The 16,451-nt window shown below is 40.0% G+C and overlaps 1 protein-coding gene across 3 annotated transcripts in view; it reads right to left on the bottom strand.

The window, feature by feature from the left end:
* The window catches only part of ZFAND3 (zinc finger AN1-type containing 3), a 144,040-nt gene that overhangs the window by 47,188 nt on the left and 80,401 nt on the right, over nt 1-16,451 (bottom strand). For all 3 annotated transcript variants that reach the window (XM_086460541.1, XM_086460542.1, XM_086460543.1), the window contains one exon: nt 3,508-3,687. In XM_086460541.1, coding sequence (XP_086316667.1) covers nt 3,508-3,687 — 180 coding nt within the window. The remainder of the gene's footprint in view (nt 1-3,507; nt 3,688-16,451) is intronic.

Here is a 16,451-nt window from a genome sequence, read left to right as displayed (position 1 = left end):
ATCTCCAGTGTATTTTTTGACATTTACAGCAATACCTCAGATCTTTGTGTACTTTCTTATAAAGTCTTCAATGTAGAAACGTGGAGCATTTAGTCTGTTCTAGAAACATCAGATATTCCTTTCGTCCTTTCCCAATTGTGGTTCTTGCTCATTCAAGGAGGCCAGGAAGAGTTAAGCACACAATTAAAATAAAATCACGTCAACCGAAGCGAAGAACTACTGAAATATCGAATCTCATCCAGCTGCCAGAGTCAGAGTTGTTCACATGGACATTTCTCCCATCACATAACGCCACAGTTAGTTTTAAGCCTTTAGGTCTACTGATACAGTGACAGAAAAATAATGTCACAGTCCCAAAGAAAGCAATGAAGGTCTGAAACTAAGCAAAATTATTCCATGTGCAGTGTGACCTTTTCTTTACCAAAGTACATAGAACCTTCCTCAATAAGCTGATTTTTTTAAAGCGTGCTGGTGGCTGGAGGTAGGGAGAGAGAAAAGCAAGAGCCATTGTCAAATTCCCTTTCTCCTGTCTCTTAAAAAGAAACAAAACCCCTGCCCATCCAATAAGAAAAGGAAATCTTTGACAGAGCAACCAGCTCATATGGTAACTAATACTGAAGTTAACTACCATTAGGACCCCCTAAACAAAGTGATGAGATGGAAGGGGAAAATGAGAACAGAGGAAAACTATACAAGAACTTGAACAGAAAAAATTATCTGCACATAAAGCAGCGAAGTAACAAAAAGTTAGATTGATTTAACCATCTCTTAAAGAAACACCACTAAAATCCATGCAAATCTAGACTTCAAGTTATACCAATATCAGTATATTCCTTGTCTGCAAAGTTGATTTCAGAAAACTTACGCAACTGATGAGACCTGAAGGTTTTGGGTAGAAAAAGGCAACTCAAGAAGCATGGGGAGGGGGAGGGAAATCTTAGAATGTTTCCCCCCCCGCCCCCCGCCATTGCAACAGCACTTTTTTAAAATTGGTGATAAGTAAAACTAAGATAAAAACCAAAACTGAACTCCTGCAAAATCCAGTCCAAGGAACTTTTCTCCTATAACATTCCTTCTGTGTTAGAAAAGGCAAAACCTACTTAAAACCAAGTAGAACAACCCCCCTTGCTTTCTCTTACACAGAACACGAATCTTACCGCTGAGATTTCTATGGTTCTCTTCAGTTGTCGTAACGTGAATGGAATTTGTTAATTGCCTAAATGACTTGGTGCAATTCCGTCCAATCTGTTCACCCTATGGACTCAAGTACTACGGCAAACGCCTGGATCTGAGACTCTCCTCAAAAGCTTGAAAGGGAAGAGAGGGGAGTGGAATGCACCAGGAGAAACCTTCCCGAGTACTCCAATCTTTCCACGCTTTGATAGGTATTACCCTAATGATCCCACACATTGACTGCTGGGGAATTAGCACAATTCTATTCAGCACATAGCTGTACATCAAACATAGCTGTACATCAACACATGGCCTTGCAAAGTATCAGTCTTCGCAGAACACAGCTGTAATGAGAGCAGTGAATACCTTATAGAACTTGCTGCAAAATAAATAGATATTGTACAGAAAGAGACACCCTCAAATTAAAATCAAGAAGACACTTAAAAGTTCGGGCATTCTTCATTACAGGAAAGAAGATTCCACGCCGAGGCCATTAGCCATCAGAAAAGCTCCATCTGTGTATAATTATTTCTGATAAATGATATTAAGCTTCATTAAAGAGGTAGTAGGGATGTGAGAGAAGACAGAGAGAGCTCAAGCTGTAAATAAATCTCTCCACTGTATTTCACTTAAAATCACCCCAGCAGGAAGTCATAAAGAATTTTTTTTATAGGTAACATTTTCAAATGCTCTGCAGGCTGTGCTGCCTAATATCCATCACCTCATGTTCACAAGCTTGCAGCAATTCAGGATGAAGGACACTATTTAATTTCCTTCCCATCCCCGTAATCACCCTCTCACTTACCCCCAAGTCCTTCTCAGCCACAATAGAAACACTTGGCTGTAATACAATTTAATTCCTAACTGGAAAAATTTTCACAAAACCTGACCCAGTAAGCACTGGAGAAGCACCCTGTAACACCAAAATAGTAGATCCTGGCTAATGAGCCAGCAAAAGTGCTGAAGCCCCCTGCCCTGCGAAGGCCCAAGCGTGTTGCTGAAGCGGAATGTTTCGCTGACTCCTCTGGGAAGGTGGGTTTAAGGCCTTGTTTTCACAGCACACTACAGGTTTCCCCTTAAGAGTTGCTGGACAGAGGGATGAGGCGATGGGTTGTCAGCAGCAACTGTGCATGCGAAGGAGAGACAAGGGTTATGTGGCAAGTTTGCTCTTATTACAAGAACTGGTGTTGGAACAGTCACCTTTGAACCCTGTTGTATTTCTGACAATATTCTCATATACAGCTAGAAAACAATAACTCAGAAAAAATTACTTTAGTTCGTCTGATAAACGACCACAGTCCCCAAACAACACTTTGTGCTTTGTCCACAGCCAACCTGCTTAGGTAAAAGGAACATACATGCGAAGCCTACCCACCTGTAAACAGAATAACTACTTCAGCCAAGCAGCAAAACCATCCCACGCAAATAGTTAACACAACTGAAAACAAGGGCAGCATATCAAAGGTTTTTTAGTCCTACTGCTTTGCCAGCGTTGTTATTTCCAGCAGTTGCCTCAGTGTTGAAGATGAGCTCTTGCAGATTTCCTGCTAAAAAATACGCATGTTTTCCTTGCAATGTTTACATCTATTTACCAGCCCCAACATAAAGTCAGCTCAAGAGGGATTCTCTCCATAGAGCACCTCCTAAAATAAAGCTACAGTTGCAGGGAAATGAAATAACAAATTGAGCTTAAGTTGTAGAATGCACATTTTGAAACTCAATGTATTAGACACAGGATGAACTCATATACAGGTTTAGAACAATTTAAAAGACAACTTTATCTCACTGTGTTTGCTCATTTTTAACGTCTTACCTTACCTTCAGGGAGAAATTTTGCCTGACAGAGTTCACTCAAGAAGAAAGATGGGTCATGAAAGAAGAGATGGATTACTACATGAAACTCAAGTTTTATGCAAGTAACCTAGCAGGAGTCTAGACAAACATGCATTACAGTCAGTGCTATATGCAATGCAAGAATTAAAAAGCAAAAGGTTTGAAAGTCAAATTTCACAAGATATTGGTGTTTATCCTAGAATATATATTAATTTACCAGTAATGTGAGAAGTTTCTCAAAATGAGAGTACCTCAAAATCATAATTAAATCGTACACTACCATCCAAACAGCTGTAAAGTTAGTTAGAAACTCCTGAGACCCCTTTTAATTTGTTCTTTGGTTAAAGCCATCAATGTCTATTTTGTTAATGACTTCTAGCCTTTCCCTTCGCCCCAAAAGACAGGCCATTTACTTCCAAAGGGAGTCAGTGAAACATAAGCCTGAGAACAAAGCAAAACGTTTATGCCTCCTCTGCTGCCACTTAGGGCTTGTGCACTTACATTCCTCTTTGCTCGGTGAAGTTACATTCAGTTCTGTCAAAAGTTGCTGGTTGGAGTTAGCGGCCTGCGTGGTTAGAGAGGTATTGCTGTTGTCACTGTTCGTTTCTCCAGAGAACAAATCTGACTGGCTGTTGCTTGTGCTGGGAGTAGAGTCATCGTCTGGCTGCTTCTTCTGGAAATCTATCAAAACCAAGATTTCATATGTCATCCCACTTGCTCAATCTAATAATCCAATTTTATGCAAAAAAAAAGCCCAGCATAACAAAAATCACCCCAAACCACTATCGTGATTCTGATTGTGTATCTCCTACAGCTCAAAGAGTAGCCTTCAAGTTTTCACTTCAGATTTAAAGTATCTTAAAAGTTATTTGTTGTTGAAGAAGAACAAACATTTTAAGAGCTCCATAAAGTTCTTGTTTCCCCAGCCATTCAAGAGCATCCAAAGCCTCCCACTGCGTGTATCGGTATACAGCATATGACATAATTTTAAAACCAGTTCACACAAAGCACACACAAAAGCACAAAGGAGCAAACATCTGATGAGGGAAAAACTAAGGCATGTAATACAAGTGTAAGGCAACGTTCAACTTCTCTAAAAACAGTACTTCTCACTGCTTTTATACAAAATCCCACCAGTAATGGTTTTGGCAGAGCTAGCGCAGACAGCTATGGTTCCAGGTTAGCAAGTGGGAGCTGCTGAGGGATTGCCTTTGCATCACTTGTTTGAGGGGGGGTTTGGGGGGAGGGTCCTCCTTCCTCGTTCCTTCACTTACTCCAACATCGGTATTAAAAATTGCTCACGGATCTATGGCCACAGAGCTAGATATTTCCTTGTTGGCCAGCAAGTGCCAAGTGACAGCGAGGCTCCAAGCTGCCCCCACAGTCTTTGATAAATGCCATCCTCAGGCTTACCTCGCCTCCAAAGCAGAGGCAGGTTTGAGGGGAAATACTCTTTTAAGTGCAAATCCTCCCTTGAGGGCTTTTTCCCCAACCCACAATCCTGACACCTGATCGATGACAGCATTAGTCTCCGTTCCTTCCAGACACACTACTGGTTTCCACTCCGGCACAGGTCTGCCACTGGATGCCCCTGGGGAACACCCCTCCCAGCCAAGTGGGTTTTGGGTTGCCTAACATCCAGTTACTCTCCCAATGCAACGGCATCTCTTCCTTGTAAAGAGACACATGACGTGCATCACCTCTTGGTACTCCTAAACACTTCTTTTTTTAAAAAAATTACATACAAAGGCAGAATTTATTCATTACGCAAACACGTACATAAATCAGTATTTGGTTGCCCATTATCATGTCATGGCAGAGAGGAAAACAGAGCAGTTCCTAACGGTTTGTGGATGATGACGTGTTAGAAACACGGGTCGCCAACATGACTCACTGGGACTGGGAAGCACTACAGCCAAACAGTCCCTAAACGCTGATTAGGATCTCAGTGATTTGCCAGAGAAATTAAGCTGTAACTTCTGCTATGGAAGAGTCAGCCAGAACTCCGGCTTGGAGAGGAACGAGCTCAAAGCCAGGGAGGAGGAGGAGGAAGGAGGTGGCAGGAAATCACCCACCTCCAAAACACGGCTCTGAAAAACAGGCGGGATGCTTTTTGTCAGGGAGGAGTTACTGGACCCAGGAAGATGTCCTACTCCGGCATCACTAGTTATCAACAAAGTTTCACCCAAGTTTGGCTCCTGGATATTATTAGTGTGTTTGTGGGACTGAGAAAGCTTCAAGCACTTGGGGCTCTGCACCAGCCACCGTCAGACAGTTGCAGCCATCAGATCTGGAGCCACCGCCCCAGAAGACACCAACTCTTCGTGCCTCTACTGAGGCCACAGTCCTGACAGAAGGAGGGCTCACAGCTGGAGATGTGGTGAGAACCACTGGTCTACAACTCACCAGTACAGAAAACAGATGGAAGTCTCACATGGTGCCTGCAAATATAAGGGGGCTACAAAGATTGTAAGTGTTTAACGCAGACTGCACAGAACTAAAGCTGTGCTGTGTGCACGTATCAGAAGCAGGAGCTCCCACCTTCAAGGAGCAGAGCAAAAATAATGGTAAAGTTCTATATTATACACCATGAGCAAGCTATAACATGCATTACAAAAGGAAGCAGAGTTACAGAACAGCAATAGATACTACGAAATACATTCAACTTCAGCGAGTTAAAAATTCTCAGCCGGTGTTTTGGTTTTTTTTTGCTAGATAGCTGCAAATACTTTACTGAGGCTGCACCAGCTCAATGTCATCCACAAAAGGCACTTACAGAGAAAGGTAAAACATTTTTGCAAAACGGTCTATATAATAAAAGTCCTGGCAGCCCTTTAATGATAGCATGGTAAGTACTAGAGCTATATTGGGTCTCCCAAAGCTGCAAGTTTAAGAGCACATTGACCAAGGTGGTTTTTTGGTGGTTGTTTTTGTTTTTGTTTTTTTTTTCCTGAAAAGCTATTCACTTTTGCAACCTATTGATAAATTCTCCAACTTCAAAGAGGGCATAAAAGGCTGTCAAAAGCGATCACTCAGCGGCAGCATCTCCCAACAAGCTAACTCGTGAAACAGTCGAGAGCTGTCACACAGCAGCAGAAGCCACCACGGCAGTTCAACGCCCTTTGCCTTCAGGAATCCAAGGCTTCGTGATCAGAACTAACTTTTACTCAGACTGCAAATCAATTAACTTTCAAAAAAGTCTTAGCCTGCTTAGTTGTCTGGAACCTGAGAGCATCTCCTGTCTCCCCTTTTTAACCGCTTTTTCGCTGCAGATGAGTACTTGAGGAAAGTGTCGAGGCTGCAGATCTCAAGCGCCCCGGACAGACTGACTGTAGCTGAAGCTCTCCTCGCGCTACAGCAAATTATCAACAGTTGCCTCAGTAACGTGGTGTCAACAGCACCACAGGACCTATCAGTAACACAGTTTATATAATAAATTTGACCTAAATTATCAACAGATTTCTGAAATACTGCTTTATATGATTTGTGGTCCAGTATTTACCAGTACAAATACAAATCTAATGACAGAGTGGATGGGCTGTATTATGTGTGTATCAGTGGATGGTATTTAGCTTCTGTTAACCAGGACTCTCGTTAACACGACTAACTTGCAGATCACCTTTTTCTCCCCCCAAGCACAATAAAAGCTGGCAACAATCACAAGAGATCTGTGTCTGAATAAATCCAGCTAAGCCTTAACTGCTTAACAAATAAAACAAAACAAAAATGCACACACAATGCAAGCAAGACCCTGGCAAGTTTGAAAGGGAAGCTTTATTCTGATTAAAATCAGAATGTAATTCTGTTGACAGAACAATGACCTCTCCGAACAATCTCAGCAAGGAAAAAACAGAACAAGAGTTGGCAAGACATTAATAATCATTTCCAGAAGTTTCTATTTAACCAGAGATGCACGCAAAACACTGTCATTTAAGTTAATTTTTTTCTTCGTTTTTACTGAGACTTTCACTATGCTAGCAAAATCCGTGCCAAAATGCACGATGACTGATCAAAAATCAGTCAAATCCACGTTCCTCTTTCCTAGTTACTGAAATGCAACTTTGTCACTTCAATGGGTACACTTGTTTAGTGGAAACAAACCTCCTCCCTTGTCAGAAAATATGTTTTCTTTTTCTTCTCAGCATTGTCTCCTATTCTCCACTGCCTTCAGGTTTGCGTTCTTTTTGTCAGCTGCAGCGGCTGTTTCGTGGGGGGTTTTTTGTTGTGTTTTGTTTGTTTGTTTTTTGGTTTGGTTTGGTTTTTTGTTTGGTTGGTTGGGGTTTTTTGTTTTGGTTTTGGGTTTTTTTTTTTAATTTTTATTTTATTTTATTTTTAAGTGCAAGTTATCCTGGTGTTACTTACAAGGTGGATCCAGCACCAAAATAAGAGATGAAAATTAGCCATTTCCTGCATGGGGGAGTAACAGAAGGAAAGATCTAGCAATAAAACTCATGAAACGCCTCCAATAAACTACTACCGCACGGCAGAGAAGCTGCTAGAGCAAGCACCAACACTGCCTGTCTCCGGGGTCCAAAATCCTTCTGCTTTGTTGAGTTTGAGGGTTGCACCCAGCCTACCACCTAGCTGAGCAGGAGCAGAAAAATCTCAGGCAGGGCTCTCACGCACTGGATGTTAACAGTAAGAGTGTTGGGTTTGTCTTGTTACTTAGGATTTCTCTGGAAACAAAACAGCACCTACCTGCATATATAGACATGATACAACCATTTCATATTCTATATATGCAATGAATTCAAGTAGTTTAGACCAAACGAAAGGCAAGAAGTCAGATTTGTCTCCAGACTTCAGGAGACAAGTTCTTTTGCAAGACACCTTTTGTCCATTTGTTTTCATAAGATAACACTGACAATGAAAGCTGTTACTTTTACAGCTCCTGATCCTAACCCACAAAACCAGGGGTGCCACATGAAATCACGCCTTCTGCACAGGACTAAAACTCCCTCGTACCTTTGTCCAGTTACTGCTACCAGGTTAGGGTGAGCAACCAGAAAGAGCCCATCTTCTCAATACGTTCATTTCACCCAGCATCTCAAGATCAAACTAACAAATGTTTAGAACATCTAACCTCTTCCATCACCTAAAACATTCCTAGACTCTGTGGCACCAAAAATCAGACAGCCCCAAGCCCAGTATTTAGTTTACTTTACTCATCAATATCTAACAAAATACCTAAGGAAATACTGAGTCCTCAACTTCTGCTTGACTGTAAGGGGTCTGCAACTATGCGGGGAACACCCCTGCTGCTTCTGGCAAGTAGCTCCTGTGATTACCATCAGTTGAATCTTGAGGTAAAGGCGAATATAACCAACATTTTATTCTAAAAAAGACTGGCATGTCAAAATATTACATTAAACCACTTAGTATTAAGCCAGAGCTTCTTCTCATTTGCACTCATACTATGGTATAAGAAATCATAAAATTTATGAAACTCCCTCAGGGTCTTAAACTTTTAGCTTATTTTAAGGGTTAAGGTTACAAATACTTCCTGTTCTCTGGTCTATAACAGATGTTTTCATTAATAAGAAATGGGTTCCTTCAAACAAATTACGGATACTGCAAGAAGCATCAAGAGTAAACAGCATGCTAAGAGGAGAAAATTAGTCTTCAAAACAATTATTTTGGTTGATAGGCAATATTACACCACTCCTGTATTCTTCAGTCCTATAGCTCCCATAACTTAGCAGCGTGAACTAGCAAAAACATTATTTGGAGCACAGTGGCTTCTTACCCTGCATTAGAAGTGCAACCTCCACCTTTTTTATTAACAGAGCATCTTGTTCTTTCACAGAGCGTAAATTAATGCATGTCCCATCAAATGTCTACTAGTCCGTCAGCATCCCAATGTACGCAATAGACTTCTACTTACCTCAGTCTGATCAGAAAACAGTTCCACACTTAAAAGAAAAAGCATTTTGAAAGCATTTTATGGGAAGTAGCACAAATATCATGACATTCAAACTGCTACTGCATCATTTTATTTTTTTCTTCATGTGCCTGGAAAAACTGTTCACGTAGGACCAGGGAATAGTACAGCCAGTCCTAAAGTATTTGTTTACTTATTTATTGAGAGCTCTTCACCGGATTTTTCTGGTTCATAGCTTACTGAAAGCGTTTCAAGTGTCACTCACATATAACTACATTTTGCATAATAAAGTATAGTGAAATGGATAAAATCTTTCCGTTAAGTAGATATCTGAATGCAATCTAAAACTCCAATAATGGACTGGCAATACAACTCCACTTGGAAGGAGGAGATTTTTTTTTTTTTTTTATCTTTTTAAATAACACACAGAAAGATGCACTAGCCCACCTGCAGAAGAAACACAGGAGATCCTGCCCTAAGGAGAATACACCATAGAATTTGCACAAGCATTTGTATTAGGGGAAGACAACCAAAGTCATGAAACTGAATCAGAGGTAAGTACTGTACAAAATTATATTTATAAACAATATAGAACATTTAAGACATCCACAATAATAATAGCAACAGTAGGTGGATGAATTGAAAATTAGACTGGAGAGTACAAAATAGCTATCACAGTACATTCTTGTGTGAGTTATCAGCAGAGCTCATCACTTTCACAGTTAAGCATAAAGTACAGGGAGAATTAACAAACCAGAAAGATGATTTTTCTATATAATGGGCCTTTATCTAGAATTGCGAGCACACGTGGTATAGGAAAGCCATTCAGTGCTTGGGGTTTTTATTCATAAATACAACTTTTTTTTTTTTTTCATTTTACTTCATAAATACAAAGAAAAAATGAAATGAGCGCTTTACGCTGTTATCCTTCATGACTGCTATACTTTTTTGAATGGCAACACATTAATAAGAGTTTCAGATAATACTGTGATTTGCATGTTACATATACGAAGCTTTACAGATACATTTTATTTTTTAAATAAATAAGCAGCAAAAATACTAGAAAAATGGCAAAACAAACATACAGACAAAAAAAGACGGCTCTGCAAGGGCGGTACACAGCCAGTGACAACACGGCTGCAGTTACATGTATTTCTCATTCAGGAAACAGGATCAAGTTATACAATACGACTGTCATATTTGTAAAATTACTGGGACGTTTAACACGATCAAGGTTGTTTTGGTTTGTTTCTTTTTTTTGTTTGTTTCTTCTTTTTTTTTTTCCCCAGGAAGTCTGATAACATTGTGTTTTGACGTGTGTTTCTCTTGAAAAAAGACAGCCCTTGCTTAAAGGTGACATTCCACAATAGGCCTTCTTTCTCCTGGCTCTATAAACTGATTCTCCCCCAAAGCTACACAGGAAGCTCCAGATTTGACTACAAGATTTTGCCTATTATTTAGCAAGAAAATCAACGAATAACTAATAAACAAAGGCTAGCAAGACAACAATCATAACAGTATTACAGATGACCTTCAACTTAAGATCCAGGCCATTAATAAATATATACACAGACATCTTTTTAAGGAAGGGAAATACAGTTTTGTATAAAAGTGAGTAGATGAATCTATGGTAACTGTATTAACCAGGCTTCTAACACCTTACATGACGGCCATGAAACAAAAAAAATGCCATTTTTACACCACATGATCCCAACATCTCCAAAGTACTTTCAAAATCCTGAATTGATGAAAAAGGAATTTCGTCCTCATCTACAAAAGCATCCTCTGAGAGCGGCTTCCCCACAGAACAAATGCTCCTTGCTCTGCCTGATAATAACAACTTGCTTACTGTAGCTATTTCAGTACATTTCAGTACTGCCCAGAACAAGGTCACTGAAAACCCCGGTAAATAACATTTTTAAAACCCTTGCGTCACATTTCCTATTGTTACCTAAAGTAGCATGCTTACATTATTTCAACTAAAATTTCATTATTCCATAAAACTCACCAACATAAAGAAGAATAAATATTATTGCCTGTAATGACAGGATCCAAAGTACTGAAGCTATGAAGAATAAATTACTATTTTAACAACCCACTTTAAAGAATCCCTCAGGTCCGCAGTGAGTATTCATACTTTAATTCATTACAGAGCATGTACAGTGAGAAAGTACTATAGGAAGGTACTATTAAATTGAAAAACCTAACACCAATGAGAGGCTAGCTATGGAGCACCTGCATCTGACAGTGGAACTAGGAAATTAAGACAATTTATTACCCAACTAATTGCGACTGTATGGATTCTTGAATCTGTATCAAAGGATATTGGCAATAACCAAATCCAAGGGGAAAGCATGAACTTTAAACTAACCGGGGAAAACAAAGCCACCACTCCTTGATCATGACTGCAAGAAATAAAATATTTTTCAATGATATGTAAAGTAGGAATTCATTAGGAATAACATCTACCAAAACAGACTACCATGGACTCTTACATGCTGCCACTGCAAAAGATGGCAATGACAAGGATTTGACCAATTCTAGTGAGAAATAAGAAGAGAAACTCTGGTACCCAACAGCCAGGAAAAGTAAATGATAAAAGGTTATGGAATCAGTCTCTAAATCTCACTGGCTGCAGCTATTTGAAGGATCCATTTGGCACTTAAGGAGAACAATCATTTAACATGATCTGAGGGTAATACAACAGCGGAGATATAACAGAATTAAATATAGGGGAGTGAAAAAAAGTACCTGGGGAAAACATCTAAGCAGCTGTGATCTACAGACTTTATTCTAAAAGAAGACTTGGAAAACATGTAACACGAGCATTTAAAAAGAGATAAGACAGAGTTCTAGAAAATACTCAAAAGTGTAAGTTTAGAATTTACTACGAGCAGCACACAACCTACCACAAAAACCGCAGCTCTATCACCCCCCTAAACTTCTGCATCTTTATTGCTAGAATTCTTTCAGTACTAGTACCCCTTTCTGAAGCTAAAAAATAAGAAATGTCCCATTTCAAATTAAATGCACAGAGTGATGATACATCAAAATTTATGCTCCTAAAGGGAGAGAAACATCCATTTTGATTGGAAGAATCTGATCCGTATAAACCAAGCACTTCGCAACAGCAGCGAGTCCTATGAAGTAAACTAATGAAGCGAACTTCTCGAGGTGCTTTCGTAACAAATGATCTTGAAAATGGGACTGTTAACTGACAGAAACAGAATTTAATTACCATTCATATTTATTCTGGACACTTCATTCACCAGGCACATAGGAACCAACATTGTTTTAATAAAAGAAATGTTTCAATTAGCTTTTCTCGTACTGGAGCTGTCTTTCAAGTCACCTTATCATGCCACTTCCAACACCTAGAGAGAACCCTCCAATTTAAAAATGCATGTCTATTATTTTTTAATTAATTCCTCAAGTCTAATTTATGTGGTTCAAATTAAAGTGAACGTTTGCCTCATTTTCTGTCAATACCAGTCAAGCATTCCCAAACTTCTGACTATACTATAAATCATCAGGATATTCACGAGGGATAAAAGGCCTCTACAGTAAGTTAAACCTTTATAGCACTAACCCACAAACCCCTCATCAGCTCCCTCTCCCTCATCTCCAGTTAAGGCACCTTAATAACTACCATTACCAAAACTCTCAAAACACCCCTCAGAATTACTCATTTATCAGACTCTTTTCCCTAATCCCCTTTGAACAGCCCAGAGGCAGAGCTAAAGACCACGCTGGAAGAGAAGGGAGAGCAGGCACCCTGATTCCCAGCCCTCGCTTCCCCACAGCCAACCCGACCCTTTGAAACGTGTGTCTGTAGGAAGTGTTTTGTCGCTATTTAGGTTTTACCACCAAAAGCAATGGCGAGGTGAAGTGAACTTTACTGGAATCTGATGCTTCTTGTTGTAATAAATATCTGCCTTTTATATGCAGTAGCTAGAGAAAAGCATGGAGAGGAGAGGAAACTCCAAGTCTGACAGTCCTCAGTTGTGGAGGCAAAAACTTTGCCACAGTTGGAGTTTATAGGAGCAATTTGTGACTGCAATGATCTACAAAAATATGAAAAGAAACAGGTCGGGCTCACTGGAAACTCATCTGACACCTTTGTGCCTTCGCTTCAAGCTCCACGTTTTACCAACTTCCCAAACGAGTCCAGGAGCTTAAGGACGTAGCTGTAGTCTCCCACTGACCATCCCCTCCATCCTGTTCTGTAATCACACGGGAGTGCACGAGAGCAGCGTTCAACCTGCTGACAAAAAACTGCAAAAGTTCAAGGACCAAGGAAAGGAAAGTTGATCCAAATTTATTAATCCCAAAGATCAGACACGGCAAACTCTCAGTAGGTGCGGCCGCTGCAAACCACTGTGTTACATTAAATTCTGACTATGGAACACTATGGCTCACAAACCCAAGCCCAGCTTAAGTGCCCCTTGCTTATTTTCATCGAACTTGAAAGGTCTATGTTTCTTTTCCACTCTTTTAGGAACAAAAATACAAATGTACACAGATATCAAAGAATTGCCTACATAAAATAAACATTGCTTAGACCTCTTTGTGAGCAACAAAATACGCTGAAGTTTTCAGTCAATAACTTTTTAAAATTTTATTCCTCCTTATTAAAGTCATCTTCTAAACGATAGTAGAAATGTTGAATTCAAGTCAATGACAACAGCATTTGCATCTTTAGCCAATTAATCCCAAAGAAAATAGCTGGAACACAAATTTGAAATCAGTATAAAATGGCTGCAAAAATAAGTCATCTAATGAGTTCATATCTAAAGCTTATGGGTTTTTTTACTTCTTTTTTTTCTTAGACATACTATTTCAACATTTAGACGCTTCTCTGGTTTGTTTACACTAAAAATGTAGAAAAGAAAAGGGAATGGAAAATCTACTCTGCTCAGAATGATCTATTCCTGTCCCCCCAGTGGAAAAGACGGATAAATACACTCCTCCTCCATTCACTTGTTTTTATATAGCGAATACATGTGAACTTAAAGCATCTCTTGCAATGACAAAGTGATCCTTCTGCCTGTCAGCGCTGGAGGATCACTGCTGAAACTGGCTAAAACACATACTCTTGTCTATGTCTTCATATGGAAATAAAGAGAAAGTGCAATAAACAAAAAAAATCATGAGAAGAAAATGAACCTTTTGCTTCTCATATCCATGATTTGTGATTTGCTATGATGTGGCTTCTTGTACTACCACCTGCAAGTTATTGGAAATGAGAAAATAAGCCTTTTGCCAGCGCCGTTGCAAATGTTTGTTACTGAGCATGATGGATCTGGAATCCCTTAAATGGGAGTCTTCGCTAGTAAAGCATAAATCTCTAAATCGAAGCAGCAATGTGCTGACCCTAAGCAATACATCAATTAAACGCTGGTATCACTGGGACTGTGCACATGAAAACAGGTTCTGTGGCCAGTCCTCCACGTCCCCAGTTTGGTTTCTCTGAGTTTACGCGTCACGGCCACGGAATGAGACTCCAACCCACAGAAAGGCCCCAGCTTTTTTGCTCTTCACCTAGAGCCTTAGAGAAGATTTACAGGGTTTCGCAGGTTCTTCTATTAACGTCACACCAAAAAAGCAAAAACTATTTTGAGTGTTCAGCTGGGGGGGTGGGGGTGGAGAAGAGCAGTTTTCACTATGGCCTGAAAGAACAACAGGAAAACTCATCCTAAAACGCTTACTAAACAGAAAGGAAACAAGGACAAAACATCTTATTCTCACACATTCAGCTAGTTTGTTACGCCTTCTGAAGTGCAATGGCCATGAAAAGCAAGAAACTAAAATATGCTTTCAAGAAGCGTTTGAAAGCATTCTTTCAAGGATTCTTTGTTATGCCTAAACAGAGCTAGAAATAACAATTATGCAGCCTCTTCAGGGGCTCACGTTCTGTGGATTGAAAGACTGAACCCATCCCTCAAAAGCTGATAGAGAAAATCTTAAGAAATTATCTGTTTCTTGGCATTAATAAACTACAATATAAACAGTTAACAACCACCTTTCTCCTCCTCCTAATTGTGTTTCAAGTACAAATAATTACAAGCATCACTTTGGAAACTAAGGACCGGCACATAAAATTCAGATCAAACAGCTAAATGTGACTAAACTAAAGGATGAATAAATTTTCATAACGAGCCAAATGACTGCTAGAAGCTATTACCCGTTTTGTGCACGTTGTTCTGATTACCTGCTTAAAGCACAAACATCCACAGCGCCTGTCCTTGCCGCCCAGCAAAAATGGCAAAATGTAACCGATCCCAGCAGCATGAGGGGAGGGTAGCAGAAAATTTTAATGAACTGACAAACTCGGGAGAAACCGGGTCAAGCAGCCCAAGAACCCCCATCATAAAGAGCTAGAGTGGCAGGAAACCCTACATGCAATTCAATTATCTTTAAAAAAAATAAAAGTTCTACTAGTTCTTCAGGGGATGCTTCTCAGACTGCTCCACCATGAAGCTGCCAGCTCCGTGCGCTGATACAGCAGGTTCAGCTATGTAATGTCTGCCACCAGAGGGAGGTGTTCTATTATATTGCATTTTCCAAAAACTTCCTTCCCTGCCCATGGATTTCTAGTCTATTTAATCATCATCAGTAGAGAACAAGCTTCCTTCTTTCTGTAAAGACACTTGGAAGACTCTCTTGTTATGTATATCCACTTAAGACTAATTACTGCTATGGCAAATTTGATTTCCTATTTAACAGAAGCAACTTGGTAACTAATCCATCATTTGCATCTCAAACTATCAACAAAACCCCTGCCCTTTATCCTCTCTTTCTGACCCATAACACAAAGACAATAGAAATGCTCATCTTCCAGGGCTCATTACAGAATTTTTCCAAAACCAAAACTACTACTGCTTTCTTCAGTGGGGAGAAAAGAGGGAGGGGAGGGGAGAGAAAAGGGGGGGTGGGGGGGGGGGTGGAGTGGAAGTAAAGTAGTATCACCTTGTTATCTTGCACAAATCAGTTCAGCAAACTGTCAAACTTGAAAGATACAGACATTAAATAGAAGGGAAAAAAAAAAAAAGACAAAGGAGTGGTGCCAACAACACCTAACTGCAGGCATTTGATTTGTGCACACAGGTGAGCGCTCAGAAGAAGAACCTCTGGAAAAAAGATTCAGGGTGCCAATGTGAAGAGAAAAACTACTGCCGAATAAAGCATCTAAATCACTTTCTTGAAATATTTACTTGCCTCTGTTGAATACGGTGGGCAATGCAGTTATGCACGGGGAAAAAAAAAAAAATCCCACAACCCAGCCATCTTGCTTTACACTGATTCCACCTATTCGGCACACGTCAGGAATGAAACCAACCCCCTTGTGCTTGAAAGAGGAGAGTGACACACTTCTGATGCTACGGAGCTCAACAGCTAAGCCCTGCAGGACTCGAAACAGCAGCAAATTTAAACACAGATGAAAAAGCGAGCATTGCATTTTCCTCTGGGTGTCCCTTCAAATGCAGGGTGCACCAACTCCAGTCTCCAGGAGAAGAAACCTGTCATCCATCGCGTTGGCTGTTTCTAATTAAGTCTGCAAGTT

This window comes from Leptosomus discolor, chromosome 2, assembly GCF_034619465.1.
Source record: "Leptosomus discolor isolate bLepDis1 chromosome 2, bLepDis1.hap2, whole genome shotgun sequence".
NCBI lineage: Eukaryota > Metazoa > Chordata > Aves > Leptosomiformes > Leptosomidae > Leptosomus > Leptosomus discolor.
Note: the sequence above shows the minus strand (reverse complement) of the source record. Positions and strands in the feature narration are given on the sequence as shown.